This window comes from Dreissena polymorpha, chromosome 9, assembly GCF_020536995.1.
Source record: "Dreissena polymorpha isolate Duluth1 chromosome 9, UMN_Dpol_1.0, whole genome shotgun sequence".
NCBI lineage: Eukaryota > Metazoa > Mollusca > Bivalvia > Myida > Dreissenidae > Dreissena > Dreissena polymorpha.
Genome location: NC_068363.1, coordinates 75,483,558 through 75,503,064, shown reverse-complemented (window position 1 = coordinate 75,503,064; position 19,507 = coordinate 75,483,558). Strand labels below are relative to the sequence as shown.

Below are 19,507 nucleotides of genomic sequence, written 5' to 3'. Positions count from 1 at the left end.
GTGTAAATTTAGTATTAATTTAGTAAATGGTGAATAAAAAATAATAACATAAAAAATAAACTTAAACAAAATAAACAATTTTTTTAATATTTTGCTCTAACATGGCTCATCTTGAAGGACATACGCTTTTTAGTACAAATTCAAGTGATTAACATAGTAATCAAATACTGAGAAAACACTGCTTAATGCCCCTGTGTTGCCATGGCTGTGAATACCGTAATTACTCTATGTTTTCGGACACTTAAAAGTAATTAATTTTGTTCGTGTCCGAAAACTTAGATACGAAAAATATTAACAAAATACAGGTGTCCGAAAACTTAAGAGTCGAAAATGGAAGTGTCCGAAAATAGCGTCAATTGTATCAACGACTACCGGTAATAGCACACGCTTGTAAAATACCATGCCGTATAGTATTAATTACAGTTATACATGTCTGCGCTGCATTTTAAATAATTGTAAATGCTTAATTTATTTGACAGAAAGTTACTTTAATGTTGCACTTTGACCAACGAGTTCAAAAATGAGCATGTGATGTACCGATACACGCTTATATGAACCTGTAATTAACGCAATAAAATATGCAAACTATGAATTCTTTGTTTGTTCATTTCCGATAGTTGTTGTGTAACACCTGCCATTGATGTAAAACTTGTAATAGGGTGCATCACAATTTGAAACATTTTGTATTTGTCACAGTTATTTTACTGAGAAGGAGTAGTACCATTGGGATAGATAATTGAACTGTTAATTGGCACTACCCCTGGTAATTGTCATAACGCTTATGCTATCGGGCGAAACCATTGGTTTATACCGGTTTACAAGGTTATTTACCCAATAACGCAAATGTAATGGTCCATTGCCCTCAGGCATGCACCCGCAATGATATATGATGTTAATCTGGTTGTAAAACCCCATGATCAAAGTGTCATTAGATATCGAAAAAGGCTAGAAATTTGGTAAAATAGCGCTGTAAAATATACTGTCTGAAAACTTAGAGACATAAATAACGGACGAAAACTCGTGTGTCCGAAAATAAAGAGTCACGAAAAATAATTATTTTTGCCAAAAAAGGGGGTGTCCGAAAACTTAGAGTGTCCGAAAACATAGAGTAATTACGGTACATGGCTATCATCACCTGGGTATACATATCCATGCATCCAGAACAGTATTTACAGATTGCACTGCTGTTACTTAATAATAAATAAATGAAAATAAGTGCATGCAGAACAATGTACGCTGAATTGCTAACAGTTGATACCGTTATTTTCCATTAGAAGTTTACTGTGTTTATTTAAAAAGCACTGGAATGATCATTTGTTAAATAATCAGAGCTCGATTCAATGTATTCAAAATGACAATAATGGAAGGTAATTGTATTTCTCTTCAACTTATAATTGATAATATTTGACAACAATTTCATTAATAATATTCACTCTAGTCAAGGTCTACAAAACGGTAGTGTCAATATTGTAAGGAAAACAAAAATGGAAATGCCGATTTTTTTGGTTCTATAACCGATTATTTAACAATTATACTATCAATTTCATGTTTTTAAATTTGTGCTTTTGCATTGTTAAAACATTTAAATAAAAGTATCTTGTCTTCATTGCGCTTTCTCGTGTGAAGATTGGCAGACGACATCATGAAAACTTTGACAAACATGCGGTAGCAGTTTCTTTACAGCAAAATTTTTGTTTCCTAACCATGTTGCCAAATTGTCCTTACAATACTGACTCGACGAAGGTCTACAAAACGGTCGTGTCAATAGTCCCAGTGTCAATATTGTAAGGAAAACAAAAAAGAAAGCTAAATGTGTTTCTTTCAAACCAAAGATTAAGTTCCAGTGTTCTCCGGCAGCACCAGCAGCCGGCGATTTCACCGGTTACATTCAAGCTAGATGTCGGCTACTTTTCTCCAAGTTATCAATTGAAATTTGCAGTTTCATTGCTTAGTTGCTGGCTACTTTGAAAATGTAACTGGCTTCTCAAATTTTTTTCTGGAGAACACTGGATTAACATGTCTCTCTTTTCTCTTTTCATTAAAATATGTATGAGTTTCTTTCAAACGCCAGCTGGTTACAACCACAACAATCAATTAAACTTTGAAGAATAATTAATTTATGCTTATTTCAACAGAAATCATTACGTTTAGATATATGAACAAAAAAATAAAATGAATTTACCTGAATTACCAAAGTTTTTTGTGCTGAAACCAATTATGTAGGTTATTCGTATCAATTTCATTTCTTTTTATGTAAGCTTTTGCATCGTCAAAACAATAACATAACATTATTTTGTCTTCGTTGCGATTTCTCGCGTGGAGATTTACAGACGCCATCTTGAAAACTACGACCAACTTTCGGTATCAGTCTCTTTACGGCAATTTTTTTGTTTCCTTACATCGTTGCCAAATTGCCCATACGACACCCATACGATACTGACTCGACGAAAATGCATAGGACGATACGATTCCAGCGAAAAAGTAAGTACTTTACATTCAAAATGAAGTTTACGACTTGCATTTTTATGTGGTATTTTACTCAAATTAATACCTATCATACTTTATATACAAGCTTTTTCAAGATTGTCACACAGACTTCCTCATTGACAATATTTGAAATCGAAAGTGTAAGATGTAATTACGAAAAAAAAACTAAAAATGCATAGGACATATTATTCCAGCAATAAAGTAAGTTCATTAAATTAACAATGGTATTATCGACTTCCACTATCACGTCGCGTTTAACTCTAAAGTGATCGTATACTTTATAGAAAAGGTATATACATAAATGTAACTCATACTTCATCATAGAATTTTTTTTTTTGAAATCGAAAGTGCATGAGGAAATTAACAAAAAAAAAACAACTCAAAAATAATTATAATATCTTTAATATACTGAAAATAGTGTGCACTTTATATAAACTCATTGAAGACATCTCAACTGATGTGATCGAAATGTGTAACAAGAGCTTAAAACATCAATAATGCACTTGGTTTGAAACAGTCACGTGACGTAAATGACATTGATATGCCGGTTTTAAATGTCGGTCTCCACTAAATTATCGTGGTAAAGAATAGATAGTACACTTATAAAAATATGAAATATACCATTGCCCATCATCATCATTCATGATCATCATTATCATCAGCATCATCATCGTCATCATTATCATCATCAGCATCATCATCATCATCATAAACAACAACAGCAACTGCATTTGCAGCAAAAATAATAATATTAAAATGCCCATTGTTTTCTGTATACATTCCGAATTCGCCATAACATGTATTGCTTATATGTCCAGATACGTGGGAAATTGTAGGGTTGGTCTATATTCGCCTGGGAGCCGTTTCATCAACGATTTACAACTATTGATGAAACGGCCCCCAGAAGTTTACTAAAGCGGATGCTCGATTGCCTATGCCGTTCAAACGTCAATTTTGCGAGACTCGTAAAATTCGCAAGTGCGCATGTCATGAGCAATATGATTACAACCTCCTAAAAAGTCCAAGTTGCCGATGTAAATATATCAATAGATGAGTAATAATACTGAATATTTGTATTAATATATAATGTCTGTCTCTAACGCTATTCTATTAATGATAATGGTGTAGATGAAAAAAAAAAAAACGTTTGATGGACGTTCTTACGATGATCTTAAGTGACATCTGAACACTCAGTCTCTAAGACTGGGAATATATAGAGAGGCCTTTGCAATATGTGCAGACTGAGGAAAAATTATGAAATTATTGTCGTTAATAATATCGTTAAAACAAATACACATTAACCCCTTAATCATATGAACATAGTTATTTCGTACTCAATAAAACTTTTTTTGTTTACCCGTAATTTAGTGTAAATGTAGTTTAAATTGAGTATTGATTAATGTACTTTTCATATACTAGTATATCTCAATGTTTATATATCAACAATTATCATACAATATTTGTATAACGACCTTGTCGAAAAACTATTAAACATGTACGCATACATTCTTTGGATAAAAGGGCTTTCGCCTTACTGTTACATTTCACAAATACTTTTTAATATGTCCCAAAGCCATTATCATAGCTCTGTTAAGGGACAGTTTTTACATCTTTCTTTTTCAGTGTTTAAGCTTAACAAAAAAACTTATAATAAGAATGCATAATTTTCCTACAGAGCATGTTTGTTTGCAATGAATGTATTGACGTTTATTGTTGTAAACTCGGTTCAAAACGGAACGCTTAATATTGTGGATATTGTATTAGGAATGTTCTTTCTTGTAATATATTGGTATGATTTGAATGTTTCATATATGTTAATAGCATAATTGAAAACCGGTGTTTTGTCAAACAAAGAAGCATGATGTTCCCATAGTAAATTGATGTACATTTATCACGATGATTAAAACATTATCTCGCACTCGATCTTTAAAAAAATTGCAATTGTTTTGTGTACCAATGATACGATCAGGAGTGGTTGTCAAGATCAGAGTGCACAAACAATTTGAAATATGGAGGTGTAACAACCATATATGATGACATTTCATGGAGCTCAGGTGTTCAATTTTACAGAAGACGCATGCTTTAAACTCTCTTTGAATATAAAATGAAATGCAGCACATATTTTTATAAGTCTATAACTCACGGTTTCTTAAATAAAATATTCACATTTTATGTACTAGAACTTTCACTACACAAAGTTTGGATCAAGATCAATTCAAGCGCAGTCTGATCAGGATCCAAAGTGTTCGCTTAACATCTTTAGAAGTACTGACTGAATGACAATTATATTGAACAGTTTGGATCCTGATCAGACTGCTCTTTTAGAGTCAAAATGGTCGCAAACACCCTTAGGTCCAATTTCTTGTTATGTGGCTCATTTTTTCTCAAGATTGATACAAATTATCATGATAAAAAGCAAGTCTGTTGTATATTAAATAGTATTTTTTAGTGTTCATATTCCTTCCATGGATGAAAGTTACAAAGTTGGTTGTTATTTAAAGCTATTAAACAATTTGAATTTTTTTTTTATTTAAGTCAACTGCATGCTATATTTGTTATAAACATAAATATGATTAACACTCAACAAAAGTTTAACGATCACTATAATACACTACACACCTGGCGTGGTTAATGGTCTCTATTGAAGCAATATAGTATAATACATGCGAAAGGTGCTTTTACATATAAATATATATAAAAATATGTTTACCATTATTATAAAAAGCTTCTACAACAGTGTAATAAGATATATAAAACACTTAAAGGTTAATGCAAGTATACAAACGGATAAATTCAATTAATTTTAAATTTAAAAAATAAAATAAATAATCAGTTAAGACAGTTTTATTTTTTTATTTTTTTGGTAGACTGCTTACTTTTCATGATTTTATTTTTATTTTAATTTATCCCACCCAACTCAATTTTTTTGAAAATTTTCCCGTAAAACAAATAAAATAAAAATTCTGGCCTTAGCTAGTTTCTTTGGGTCTCAGGTGAGCGCCTTAGGTCCCATTGCCCTCTTGTTTTATAATCCACTGTTTTTGTTCACGACTTTCTTGCTCCGCAATACGAAGTACTATACCATTAATCGACCAAACAATGTTACGTGTCTGAAAACTAAATGAACAGAACATAAATGCAAAAAATCTGAAGAACTGAACTCTCGCGCGTGGCTTTTGTTGTCTGGTATCGAAGTGCCATCTGTTATCAAAGTATCCGCCTACCCGGCGTGTGTATTTGAATAATTATTTCTATAGTTCTAACACATTGCAAAGTTTTTATTCACGTGTCCCTTTTAAATTTTTTTTTGATAATGCGTATAATTGACAGATCTAGTTCAGAGATTGACTCTGATGCCAGGTCGGCCAGTAGGCTAATATACACTTCAATAAGACTGTAACATAATGTGTTATCGTTTACTTAAAAAAATAACATTACGATTTATATCAGAACAGATGTAGAGTGTTGTAAAGATTCAGCATGAGTACGTTAAATAAGATTTATTTTATGCTCCCCGAAACATTTCATGGAGCATATAGTTGCCAGTTTAAAGTTCCTTACTTCCTTACATCCTTACTTTCTTACTTCCTTACTTCATTCCTTTCTTCCATCACATTTTTTGTTACAGTTTCTCATAGAGCCTTCACTATTTTACCGATCTGTTACATATTTGGAATGTAGGTACCTTGCATAGACCTCTACCTTTTGATGAGGTTTGAGGTCACTGGAGTCAAGGTCAAGGTCACAGAGGCTAATTATAGATTTTTCCGTCACAATTTTGTAACAGTTTCTCATAGCGCCTTCAATATTTATGCCTTCCTTCGAAGAAGAGGGAGTATATTGTTTTGCACATGTCGGTTGGTCCGTCGGTCGGTCCGTCCACCAGATGGTTTCCGGATGATAACTCAAGAACGCTTACGCCTAGGATCATGAAACTTCATAGGTACATTGATCATGACTGGCAGATGACCCCTATTGATTTTGTGGTCACTAGATCAAAGGTGAAGGTCACAGTGCCTCGTTCTTGGATGCAGTTTAGGACCACGTTTGCAGATTATATTATGTACTGTTGTGGTGGGGTCTCCGTCCCCATCAGATGGTTTCCGAATGATAACTCAAGAACGCTTACGCCTAGGATCATGAAACTTCAAAGGTTCATTGATCATGACTGTCAGATGACCCCTATTGATTTTGAGGTCACTAGATCAAAGGTCAAGGTCAAAGTCGTTCTTGGATGCAGTTGAGGACCACATTTGCAGATTATATTATGTACTGGTGTGGTGGGGTCTCCGTCCCCACCAGATGGTTTCCGGATGATAACTCAAGAACGCTTACGCCTCGGTTCATAAAACTTCATAGGTACATTGATCATGACTTGCAGATGACCCTATTGATTTTCAGGTCACTATGTCAAAGGTCAAGGTCACAGTGACCCGAACTAGGAAAATGGTTTTCGGATGATAACTCAAAAATACTTAAGCCTAGGATCATGAAACTTCATAGGTACATTGATCATGACTGGCAGATGACCCCTATTGATTTTCAGGTCACTAGGTCAAAGGTCACGGTCACCGTGACTTGAAACAGTAAAATGGTTTCCGGATGATAACTCAAGAATGCTTACGCCTAGGATCATGAAACTTCATTTACCGTTCTCTTACATATTTGGCATGTAGGTACTGTGCATGAGGTTTGAGGTCACTGTGGTCAAGGTCAATGTCACAGAGGCTAACAATAGATTTTTCCGTCACAATTTTGTTACAGTTTCTCATAGCGCCTTCAATATTTTACCGATCTCTTACATATTTGGTATGTAGATACATGTACCTTGCATGGACCTCTACATTTTGATGAGGTTTGAGGTCACTGGGTTGAAGGTTGCTGAGGCTTATACTAGATTTTTAGGTGGTTATTAACATATAGATTAAAGCGCATCATCAGGGAGCATCAATCAGTTTCACTGATATTCTTGTTTATAGAATATATTGTCATCTTGTTTTTGAAATAACACATTGTGTATTAAACACTGAACACGTCATTTTAATACCTTTCTTTAACTGTCTTTAAACTAAAATACTAGTAATAATATTTCATGCAAACTGTATATTAACTTTGTTTAACTGCAGTTTTTATGTCCCCCACCACTATAGTGGGGGACATATTGTGTTTGCCCTGTCTGTCTGTCAGTTGGTCTGTCTGTTTGTTTGCTCCAATTTTAACATTTTGCCATAACTTTTGCAATATTGAAGATAGCAATTTGATATTTGGCATGCAGGTGTATCTCATGGCGTTGCACATTTTGAGTGGTAAAAGGTCAAGGTCATCCTTTAAGGTCAAAGGTCAAATATATAGCTTCAAGGCGGCGCAGAAGGGGACAAAGTTAAATGTTCGTTATAGGTCTTTTTTATAATGTTGTAGATAAACATCTGCACTACCATTTACTATTACATATCTCCACTCAGCCGGTTCGGACATTGCTTTCTCCTACGGAGCTATCATAAATGACACCACGGTTATACTAGTAATATTTCGTTCCCACATGTGGAATAAATATACAATCTTCGTATTAAAAAATGTATGAACAGACTTTACCATTGTCATGAACTATACAAAAAGTAAAAGGTACTTTCAGCCTTACCAAATTGTACATGTAAAATAATGCAGCGTTTTTCCTCTATATAAAGTTGGTACCGTAAAACGGCACCATTCCCAATGAGACCATTTTTCCCAATTTCAAAAAAAAATTCCCAATTTCAAAAATAAAAATTCCCAATTCCCCCCAAAAAATCAATTTGATAGAAAAGAAAAATTGCCGAAGATTTGCATACGCACATTTTAATCCCTTTTTCAAAATATTGGAGTCTACACAATGAGGTCAGTATAACGGCTAACGTGTTTTCACAACACCCAACACTTAATCCAGTTTTGTCCGGATTTTTTTGTTTACTCAGTACTGCATGCAGCGTACAATATATGCTTCAATAATGAACCATCAAAAAGACCGTTACGATAGAGATACAGCATGTTTTATGGAAATTAATTTTTTAATTAAGTTTAAATGAATAACAAAATTGTAAACCGAAATTAAAAGATTTCAGTTGTCTCTACGCTACATAGTTTTTACACAAAAATCAATACACCTATGCTTTCCACGCGGTAACGTGACGTTTTACATGAGCGGCTTAATTTTCGGGCGCTTTTGTCGAGACAAAGTAAATATGCATGTACAATGTTTATGTGAAAGTAGATTTTGATAACGTCGCATTAACATGATGATTGAAAAGTGTGATTTGGATTAAAAATTTAAAAACGGTCATTTGAGAATGCAACCAAACATTTCCAGTTTTAGTTAATTAATTAAATAATTATTTGTAAAAACGTTTACGTGTCGAAATACGAAATAAATGTTTTGAAAATATTAACCAATTGTTACCAAATTTGGGGTAATACGAAAACAGCCAAACAAATTACCGGTGCTGATTATCACTTGCGCATTTGTAAAATTGGGACTTTAAAAATTGGGCAATATGTATTAGTATTGAGTCCAGTACTTACCGGTAGTTGTCAGATGTAGATAATAGCAGCGTTTCATCGATGGTCAAGTCTACTGACAAAAACCTGGTTCAATCAGAGGCAGGTTATCTTACGGAACCTGAGCCTAAGAGTCCCGATTTAGACAGATCATACTCTCAAGAACGGTTTCAGTTAGAGTGTTAAGTTTAATAAACTCATTGTTTAGTGTCAAAAGAAACATGATTTCGTAGGAAATCACTCACCACTTTGATGTCAATATGAAACTTATTATTTGTACATGTTTTTAAAACGTCTAAAGCATAATTAATAAATTTTCCAATTTGGATCAAAATGACGCTAATTTTCCCAATTTGACCGGTACCATTCCCAAAGTGGTGAGGAAAAACGCTGTAATGTTATAGTTTTTAGACAGTTTCATTCGATTTACAGTTTAATCATTATGTTATGTACATATAGTCTTTGATTTTTTAGAAAAATAAATATCCTTATAAGCTTGAGCATTTTTTGCAAAATATTTTCTATTATTGGTGATAACATTGGTATTAACGATCATAAACGGTGAGTTTTTATGCAAGTAAAGCAATGTGTGTCCCTCCGTGACCTGTTCAGAATAATAAACCACTTTTAAAATTTGCAGAAATGCATTTTGTTCTACTTTCCCATATCGTGTATGTAAAGTAGCATTTGGATATACATGTATTTGATTCGAGATGTAAATAAAATAATATAGTATTGTTAATGCTTTTTCTCTGCCGAAACCGAGTTTATTATTGTTGTCTGTATTCAGACACGACTAATTTAAATATCGTTTTTATTTCTATTGCTGGTATACTATATAGAGAATAACAGGGTACTGCCTGATCTTTTTGTAATATATCAGGCAAGGCTTAGAAAAAAATACATGTCATATAATTAAAAGATCTCTTAAAAGCTGCAGTTTTAGAGGGAAAGAATATGACTTTTGTCGTTTGACGCGTTAATAGTGACGTCATCAGCACGCGCGCTTAATATTTGTAAAAATGTATTTTTTTGCTGTTTGTGTTTCATTTTGTGTTCAAATATTACATTTTGGTATCAAATATTTTGTTTTGTTGAATCTTATTTGATTTAACTAAAAATGCTTACTTTATAGTTGATTCTGAGTAATATAGCCATCCTCCACACAGGACTAACTGATATAAGAACTTCCTGTTGACCCTGATATAAAAATATATTAAGCAACATTATATGAGGCAGATATCAATGCGGTGGTATGATAATCGCTGCACAATTGATAAAGATATGGCTGTTCAAAGCGATGCAACACGCTAACCACCTGTGTTCCCGCCATCTGTCAAAGTCTTATGTAGTCTCCAATCTTCAGATAAAAGAGTGAATTTCTAGTAAACAACAATGTTTTCCCTGTCACATGCTCACAAAAATATTATAAAATTAAGTCATGGCAAGTGACCGTACAGAGAACCGTGTCTTCAAATAAATGATGTTCATGTTTTTAGAGAGTAAAGCATTGCACTTTAAAAAGATTTAGTATATTGTAACCATAAGCGTCTGTGTGAAGCTATTTCGGACTCGTTACTAAGTTCGGACACGAAAAAAGCACTCGACCCATCGGGCTACCGGCTTAGAATTTTCACTCGACCGACGCAAAAATCACTCGACCCGGTCGACGATCGAGCGGGTTACGGCCAAGACTGAAAGTTGCAAGAGGATAGAACCAATCAGGATAAGGATGAACATGATAATAGTATTGGAACTGACAATTTGCTTGATGAAGTGTTAGATGATCAGTGATATAACTCCTGTGTCCTAACTATGACAATGAAAAAAATGATAAATTGTTAGTTACACTTTGATTTGAAAGTATAAAATAATAATAATAATGATTATTATTATTATTATTATTATGGTTATTTTTATTATAATAATAATCATCATAATAATAATAGTAACTTTATTTAAGATGATAAATTATCAGGTTAAAAACATTTTCTAAGTTGAGTTTTTATCGGTCTATAATTTGCCTGAGAGATGAAATGCTATGTATGTTTTTATCATCATTATTATTAGCACTATTATTGTAATTATAATAATCATGATTAATAATTGTTACATTGATTATTGTCATTATTTTACCTAGCTTGTTGGCATATTGTTTGATGGAATAATGTGATTATGATCTGAAATAAAATGTTTGACACACAATTAGTATTTTAAAGGAATATGTGTATGAATCATATACAAATATGTGTAAAATATATATGTGTTACATATATTTTAATAAAAAATATCATTATATAAACAGAAGAAGTATGCTTTGAATGATTACAATCTTTTATTATCAAAGAATGTTAAGAAAAGTTTTTGTTCTTAAAAAGTTTGCATTTTGTTCGAAACAATTACTAAACAAGAAATGTGTTTGTCAGAAACACTATGTCCCCTTCTGCAACACTTTGACCTTTTTTTGACCTTTGACCTTGAAGGATGACCTTGACCTTCCACCACTCAAAAATGCAGCTCCATGAAATACACATGCATGCCAAATATGAAGTTGCTATCTTCAATATTGCAAAAGTTATGGCAAATGTTAAAGTTTTACCAAACAGACCAACATACCAACAGACAGGGCAAAAACAATATGTCCCCCACTATAGTGGTGGGGGACATAAACAAGTTTTTTACTCATATATTCTAAAGTTAAATTTCTCCGTAACGCCCCGCTTGCTAATTTCAAACGATGTGTCATGAGACTCAGGGGATATAGAGGATTAAAAAATAAGGTCTACAAAATTCCCCCAGGGGAGGGGAGCAAAAGCGTTCTTGGCTCACGGCCTATTAATAACATAAACGCATGCTAAATAAGTTTGTATTTCATATAACGATAGAAAAAAACTTTCAAAATCGTAGTTCAAGAAATAGCACTATAGATGTATATAATAGTTTTTCTTTAGAATTTCGTGTTTGTGCTATTTCTGTTTCTTAACAAGTTTGTTAAATGTCCCTTGTTTTGATGACCGTGTCACAATTAGCTCTAGATTAGACGAGATTATATTGCTGGACCGATTGTTAAACATGGTCACGTGAAGTTAAACAAGAGATTTCTAACGTCATTTTATTGGAAAACTTATGAACACCTCAACGCTCGCTTGCTATTTTAAATGAAGGTCTTTGTTCAATCATAGTTTTTGCTACCGAATAGTTCCGAATATTTTATTTCTTGCATATCTGTTTCAGCCATGGAGCCGGAGCTCAAGCATTCACTGGACTTCTATTTGTTTTGGAAAGGTAGTGTTCTCTAAATAAGAACAATGGCGAGCCTAGAAGATGTTTTCTTGGAGCAGGAAATGACAAACTGGTTGAAAGCATGGCTGGCATTAAATATAACAAAGACCGGCCTACACGATTTTGTTGACACGGAAGTACAACACCTTCAGTCGAGTATTTTACAATCCGTTACATCGACTTTAGGACTTTCACCAAACACAACATGCACAATATGCTGTACAGCGAACCTTCTAAAATGCCCCACACACAAATTGTGTAACAAGGGAAAAATCAGTCGAGTTTGCAAGTTTCATGACACGGCTATCAAACAACCACGACAATGTCCAGTCCATATATGCGATGCAGTTCGTGATGGAATTGTAAATTCACATAGATATAAAGGTCCTTCTTGGAATAACACCTTAGCGGAACAATGGGCGAGTAATCATTGGGAAGTAGGGAAATGTTATATGCCTCCAGATGGGTATATTTCAGTGCGTTCTTTTGAACAAACAGATTTCAACGGCGTCATCAGTATCATGTTGAATTGTACACTCTTCGATAGCAAGTTATCGTTCAGCATAGCACCTCAGCTCAGTCCTCCTTGTCCGTTGACAAAGGTAAATGAGCATCGTGTACTTAAATCTGATGTGTTTATTGTGCTTTGATTGTCACTATTCATGATCAGTGGCGCAATTAGTGTACGTTAAATGTATAAGCGATTAATTTTGAAATCTGAATTAATATATGTGTTGTGTGGAAAATTTATTATTTACAAACGTAAAATACGTATTGTGAACAGTTCACACAGTTCACACAGTATTTCTAGTTTACAATGTGCACACATTGTTAATATAACAGTACAGTTAATATTCTTTTGACAGGCTCGTGAAGTAGGTAAAGCTGTCCGCCATTCTTCTGATTGTAAAGTAACAAGCGCCGATCTCCAGGAGTATGTTTTAACATTGGTCACCTTACTCGGTGATTCGAAGGTCCTGATACATGACGTTCGTGCCCATGATGCTGTCAGAAAATTAAACCAGGTACCGCAATATTTTCTTGTAAAGAAGTAAAACATTAACTTAATATTAACTGCGTTGATCAAATTAACTTGATCGATGATGTCAAACCCTGTATAAGTTGTAATATGCTACAAAACCCATGTATATATCAAACAGTTAAATCTGCATGCAATGTTCAGATAAATTTTCATATATCATTTATACAATAATCGCATCAACACGTATAATTAAAAAAACACACACCTGATCGATTCTCTCATGGCAATGTTGCCACCTACCGCTATGTCACCATCGCATGGAGCTCAAAATAGAACTCTGGAAAACCAGTATTTATCGCAATGTGGAAACGCACATTTGTCCGTAAGAGTCCGATGAAGGAAATGTAGATCAAATGGTTTAAAAATACCTTTTAGCAAGAAGTATTTGCATTTTTTAGCTCACCTGATTGCTCGGGTGAGCTTTTGTGACCGGTCTTTGTCCGTCGTATGTCCGTCCGTCCGTCTGTCCGTCCGTTAACAGAGTCCAGAGACCACATTTCTTGTCTGATCTTCATTAAAATTTTTCAGAAGCTTTGTCCTGATAAAATCTCGGTCGAGTTCAAAACTGGGTCGTTCCGGGTTAAAAACTAGGTCACTAGGTCAAAAAAAGAAAAAACTTGTAAACACTGTAGAAGTCACATTTCATGCCCATTCTTCATGTAACTTTGTCAAAATGTTTGTCTTGATGATATCTTGGTTGAGTTCAAAAGTGGTTCCGGTCAATGAAAAACATGGCCGCCAGTGGGCGGGGCAGTTTTCCTTATATTGCTATAGAGAAACCTTGTAAACACTCCAGAGGTCACAATTTTTGCCCAATCGTCATGAAAGTTGGTAAAATAATTGGTTTATTAATATCTCGGATGAGTTCGAAAATGGTCCAGATCGTTGAAAAAACATGGCCGCCAGTGAGCGGGGCATTTTTCTCTATATGTATATAGTGGCAGTTTTCCTTATTTGGCTATAGAGAAACCTTGTGACACTTTAGATGTCACAATTTTTGCTCAATCATCATGAAAGTTGGTCAAAACATTCGTTTTATTGATATCTCGGATAAGTTCGAAAATGGTCCAGATCGGTGAAAAAACATTGCCGCCAGTGGGCGGGGCATTTTTGTCTATATGTATATAGTGAAAACTTGTGAACACTCTAGAAGTCACATTTTTGGCCCCATTTTCATGAAATTTGGTCAAAATGTTTGCCTTTATGATATGTTGGTTGAGTTCAAAAGTGGTTCCGGTCCGTTAAAAAAACATGGCCGCCAGTAGGGGGGGGGGCAGTTTTCCTTATTTGGCTATAGAGAAACCTTAATGTAAACACTCTAGAAGTCACAATTTTTGCCCAATCATCATGAAAGTAAGTCAGAACATTGGTTGTATTGAGATCTCGGACGAGTTCGAAAATGGTCCAGATCGGTAAAAAAACATGGCTGCCAGTGGGCGGGGTATTTTTCTCTATTATGTATATAGTGAAAACATGTGAACACTATAGAAGTCACATTTTTGGCCCAATTTTCCTGAAATTTGGTCAGAACATGTGTTTCCTTGATACGAGAGTTGAGATCAAAAATGGTTCCGGGGTGGGGGGGCAGTTTTCTTATATTTATATTGTAAAAAAAGCTTGTGAACACTCTAGAAGTCACATTCTTTGCCCAATCATCATGCAACTTGGTGAAAAGATTGGTTTTATATATATCCCAGATGAGTTTGCAAGTGGTCCTGATTGGTGAAAAAACATGGCCGCAAGGGGGTGGGGCAGTTTTTATTATGTGACTTAAGAGAAACCTTGTGATCGAACACTGTAGTAGTCACATTTTTCGCCTAATCATTGTGACACTTAGTCAAAACATTGGTTTTATTGATTTCTCTGACAAGTTGGAAAATTGCTCAGATCGGTGAAACACACTTTTGCGCTCACCTGATTGCTCAGGTGAGGTTCTAGGATTGGTCTTTATCCGCCGTCCGTCCGTCCACATTTGGTTTGTTAACACTGTAGCATTCACATTTCTTAAGCATTCTTTATCAAAGTTGCTGAAAGATCTCGGTCTAGTTTGATTATGAGCAAAATCACATAATTAATTCCATAATTATTGCCCTTAGATTTTCCAATTTTTATGCCCCGGGTAGGGTGGCATATAGCAGTTGAACTGTCCGTCAGTCAGTCAGTGTGTCAGTATGTGTGTATGTGAGTATGTCAGTCTGTCCGTCCGTCTGAAAAAAAACTTTAACGTTGGCCATAACTTTTGCATTATTGAATATAGAAACTTGATATTTGGCATGCATATGCATCTCACAGAGCTGCACATTTTGAGTGGTGAAAGGTGAAGCTCAAGGTCATCCTTCAAGGTCAAATGTCAAATATATGGCGTCTGTCCGTCCGAAAACTTTAACATTGGCCACAACTTTTTAAATATTGAAGATAGCAGTTTGATATTTTGCATACATGTGCATCTCACGGAGCTAGACATTTTGAGTGGTGAAAGGTGAAGGTCAAGGTCATCCTTCAAGGACAAATGTCAAATATTTGGCGTCTGTCCTTCCGAAAACTTTAACATTGGTCATAACTTTATCAATATTGAAGATAGCAACTTGATATTTGGCATGCATGTGCATCTCACGGAGCTGCACATTTTGAGTGGTGAAAGATGAAGGTCAAGGTCATCCTTCAAGGTCAAAGGTATAAAAAAACTTCTTTTTTTTCAAAGCGGCGTTATCATGAAGCTGCACATTGTGAGTGGTGGAAGTTCAAGGTTAAGGTCATACTTTAAGGTCAAGATCATCCTTCAAGGTCAAAGGTCAAAAACAAAACTTTTTTTTTTCAAAGCGGCGTTCTCATGAAGCAGCACATTGTGAGTGGTGGAAGTTCAATGTCAAGGTCATCTGTCAAGGTCATCCTTCAAGGTAAAAAAAATAATAAAAAATTCAAAGCGGCGTTCTAATGAAGCTACACATTTTGAGTGGTGGAAGTTCAAGGTCATTCTTCAAGGTCAAAGGTCAAACAAAATATTTCAAAGCGGCGTTCTCATGAAGCTGCACATTTTGAGTGGTGGAAGTTCAAGGTCAAGGTCATCCTTCACGGTCAAAGGTCAATTTATTTTTTATTTTTTTCTTTCAAAGCGGCGCAAAAGGGGACATTGTGTTTCTGACGAACACATCTTTTGTTCATTATATTATGCAAAATCCTTGTAAACACTCTACAGGTCACAATTTTGTTTAAGATTTTATGAATCTTGGTCATAATATTTATTTTTGTTAGCAATTAAGTTTGATGTTTGGTAAGGGGGGGTCAACTCCAAATATAGGTAACCAGGTCAAATCTTACAAAAACAATAACACTCCATACGCCAGAGTTTTAGTTCAATAATGATGAAACTTGACCAGGATGTTTGGCTGGACAATATCTAGGTCAAGTTTGACATTTGGTAAAGATTGAATAAACCGACTCCTTAGGTGAGCGAATTAGGGCCATCTTGGCCCTCTTTTTGCAAAATGAACTGTACGATTAAAAATAGCAATGACTTGTAAGAACGTTATTTGTATTCGTATTTGTTTTTGAAACCTGCATACGGTCATTAATATTGGTTTTAAAAATAATTTTAGACACCGCTAGTTAAAATAGTTTTAAAAGTAATCAACAAATGTCTTTCGCAGCTGGTTCCCCGTTTCACAATATATTATCAATCAAAACATGCTATTAACACCGTAACATAACTTCATAACAATGAGCTTGTGAAATGGCATTTGAACAGAGACTTCCCCTAACCCCCGATATGGCAGACACGTGTTAAAAACACATCAGCGGCTGACCGATGCAACATCCAAATATCGATGCATTCCCAAGATAAAAACTCGATGAATTCACGTTGCAATGAAAGTGTCTTTTTCCAAACACGACAGTTTATGCTCATACATTGAAGAGATCTTGCAGTATATTAATTCATTATGTGTCACATGATACGTTTGGAGTTGATTAATGCTTTAAACAAACGCGCAGTAGAAAAATTCCCATTGCAAGTATATCTTGTAAACATGACACGTTTAAATTGAGCTCACGCTCACTAGTCACACCGGTATTGAAAAGTGTGTAGGTCTCTTTCGCCGTTGTGTAACTAGATTGATTATTTATCGGATCTGGTACTTATATATTGGTATGGGCCCAGAACGGTTTTTATCGCACATAATCACAATCTGTCTGAGCTGCTGATTGAAATATGATTGTACGTGTTATTAACCAGCGTTGATACACGGCGGATTTGGATAGATAAATAAGTTACAGATTATGTATTAGATATAATAAAACACATATTTACATCCAACAAACTATCGACATCGGCTGTTTCCTTGACCTGGATCACATAACGCACTGTCCTTGTTGTCTCTGGATCACATAACGCACTGTCCTTGTTGTTTCTAGATCACATAACGCACTGTCCTTGTTGTCTCTGGATCACATATCTCACTGTCCTTGTTGTCTCTGGATCACATAACGCACTGTCCTTGTTGTCTCTGGATCACATAACGCACTGTCCTTGTTGTCTCTGGATCACATAACGCACTGTCATTGTTGTCTCTGGATCACATAACGCACTGTCCTTGTTGTCTCTGGATCACATAACGCACTGTCCTTGTTGTCTTTGGATCACATAACGCACTGTCCTTGTTGTCTCTGGATCACATAACGCACTGTCCTTGTTGTCCCTGGATCACATAACGCACTGTCCTTGTTGTCTCTGGATCACAAAATAATGAACTGTCCTTGTTTTCGCTGGATCACAAAATGTACTTTCAACTTCAAGGTAGTTAAAATATCGTTGCGATATTCAGAAAAATACATTATCAAAACAACACGAAATCCTAAACAAACCCTATGTTACAAGTGCAATATCGTATTCATTTTCCATTTGTTATTTTAACAGTTACAAACTAACAGTTTGAAGCTATCTGTGACGGAGGTGAGTCAGTTGCTGAAAGACGCACATCAAACTTTAACACAGGCCAAACAAGTGTCGGAGGAGTCAAAGACCAAAATGGAAGCCTACATAGATAAACTAAATGTACACGTTCAAAATCTGCTAGACAAATGCACAGAGGACATTACGGAACATACAAACACATGCACTGAAAGATCTAAACGCGAATTGGATATACATGTGCAAAAAGTTCATTCAAGAAAGGAGGAGCTGGACTACGAAAAGGCTATTGACGGTTTGTATGTTTCTCACATTAACTTACTCTTATGAGTGAAACCATCACATTTCCATTTGTAAACGCTCTTTTCAGCTGTTTTATAAACGTAATGAATGTATACACTTCGGACAAAATCCCGGTTCATGTGTCTTAAATGTATTTACTCTAAACGATTCATAATTATGTGTCAATGTAAAGTAAACATGGACGCGTACATTTGATAAATATCTTTGTTTCAAATGTATAACATACTTAGGCGACAGTATCAAATACGATATCTTAACCAACATCAAATGATGTGTCCGCTATAACGTTCCAACGCAGTGCAGGATGTTGAAGAAACGTAACTAGAGTATGGACTTTTGGTGAATGAAGGCATCAGATGAACATTTTATAATCAAAATCACTCGCTTTGATAAACGCTAAAAACCTAATGTTTATGTTCGGTGCAAAATAACGCATATTCGCAAACAGATATGAATTGCATTACATGAAAACAATTTGAAAAAAGTGTTGCTGCTGCTGGGGACACAATGTTCTATGCAACTCATTTAATGGTTAAATGACAAATAAATAATTGTAAATAATATGTGATTAATAATTTCAAGTACATAATTTTGCTTTTCAATCATGGTTTTGTATGAAGTTATTTTGCAAATAAATATATTATATTTGTTATATGTTTGCTAACCAAGTTCTTCGAATACTTGTTTTGGGATTGTAAATACAGTCCAATCTGTGTACAGCGGCCATAAAAGGGAAACATATTATGATGGTCGGACCATATTACAGTGGAAATACGCTCTCATGCTCACAAATTAAATAATGTCTAAATGAAAATTCAGAAAATTTGACGTATTGGCGTCTCTATGCTACCCACTTTTGGTGACTATATTAAGATATAGCAGATACTGTATTTTAATATCGCGTTGTCATATATGTATAGCTGCTCGTACGGGAGGATTTATACCTGTCAGAAAGA

At 34.8% G+C, this 19,507-nt stretch overlaps 1 protein-coding gene across 3 annotated transcripts in view; it reads left to right on the top strand.

The window, feature by feature from the left end:
• Positions 1-19,203, top strand: part of LOC127845263 (uncharacterized) — an 87,709-nt gene extending 68,506 nt beyond the window's left edge. Inside the window, exons 2-5 of one of the 3 annotated variants that reach the window (XM_052376087.1) lie at positions 12,253-12,902; positions 13,167-13,325; positions 18,255-18,543; positions 18,855-19,203. In XM_052376087.1, the coding sequence (XP_052232047.1) occupies positions 12,327-12,902; positions 13,167-13,325; positions 18,255-18,543; positions 18,855-18,862 (1,032 nt within the window). In that variant the 5' untranslated portion in view covers positions 12,253-12,326 and the 3' untranslated portion in view covers positions 18,863-19,203. Of the gene's footprint in view, positions 1-12,252; positions 12,903-13,166; positions 13,326-18,254 lie in introns of all 3 variants that reach the window. The other 2 variants (XM_052376086.1, XM_052376085.1) reach the window with 2 other exon arrangements.
• Positions 19,204-19,507: the final 304 nt, after the last annotated feature.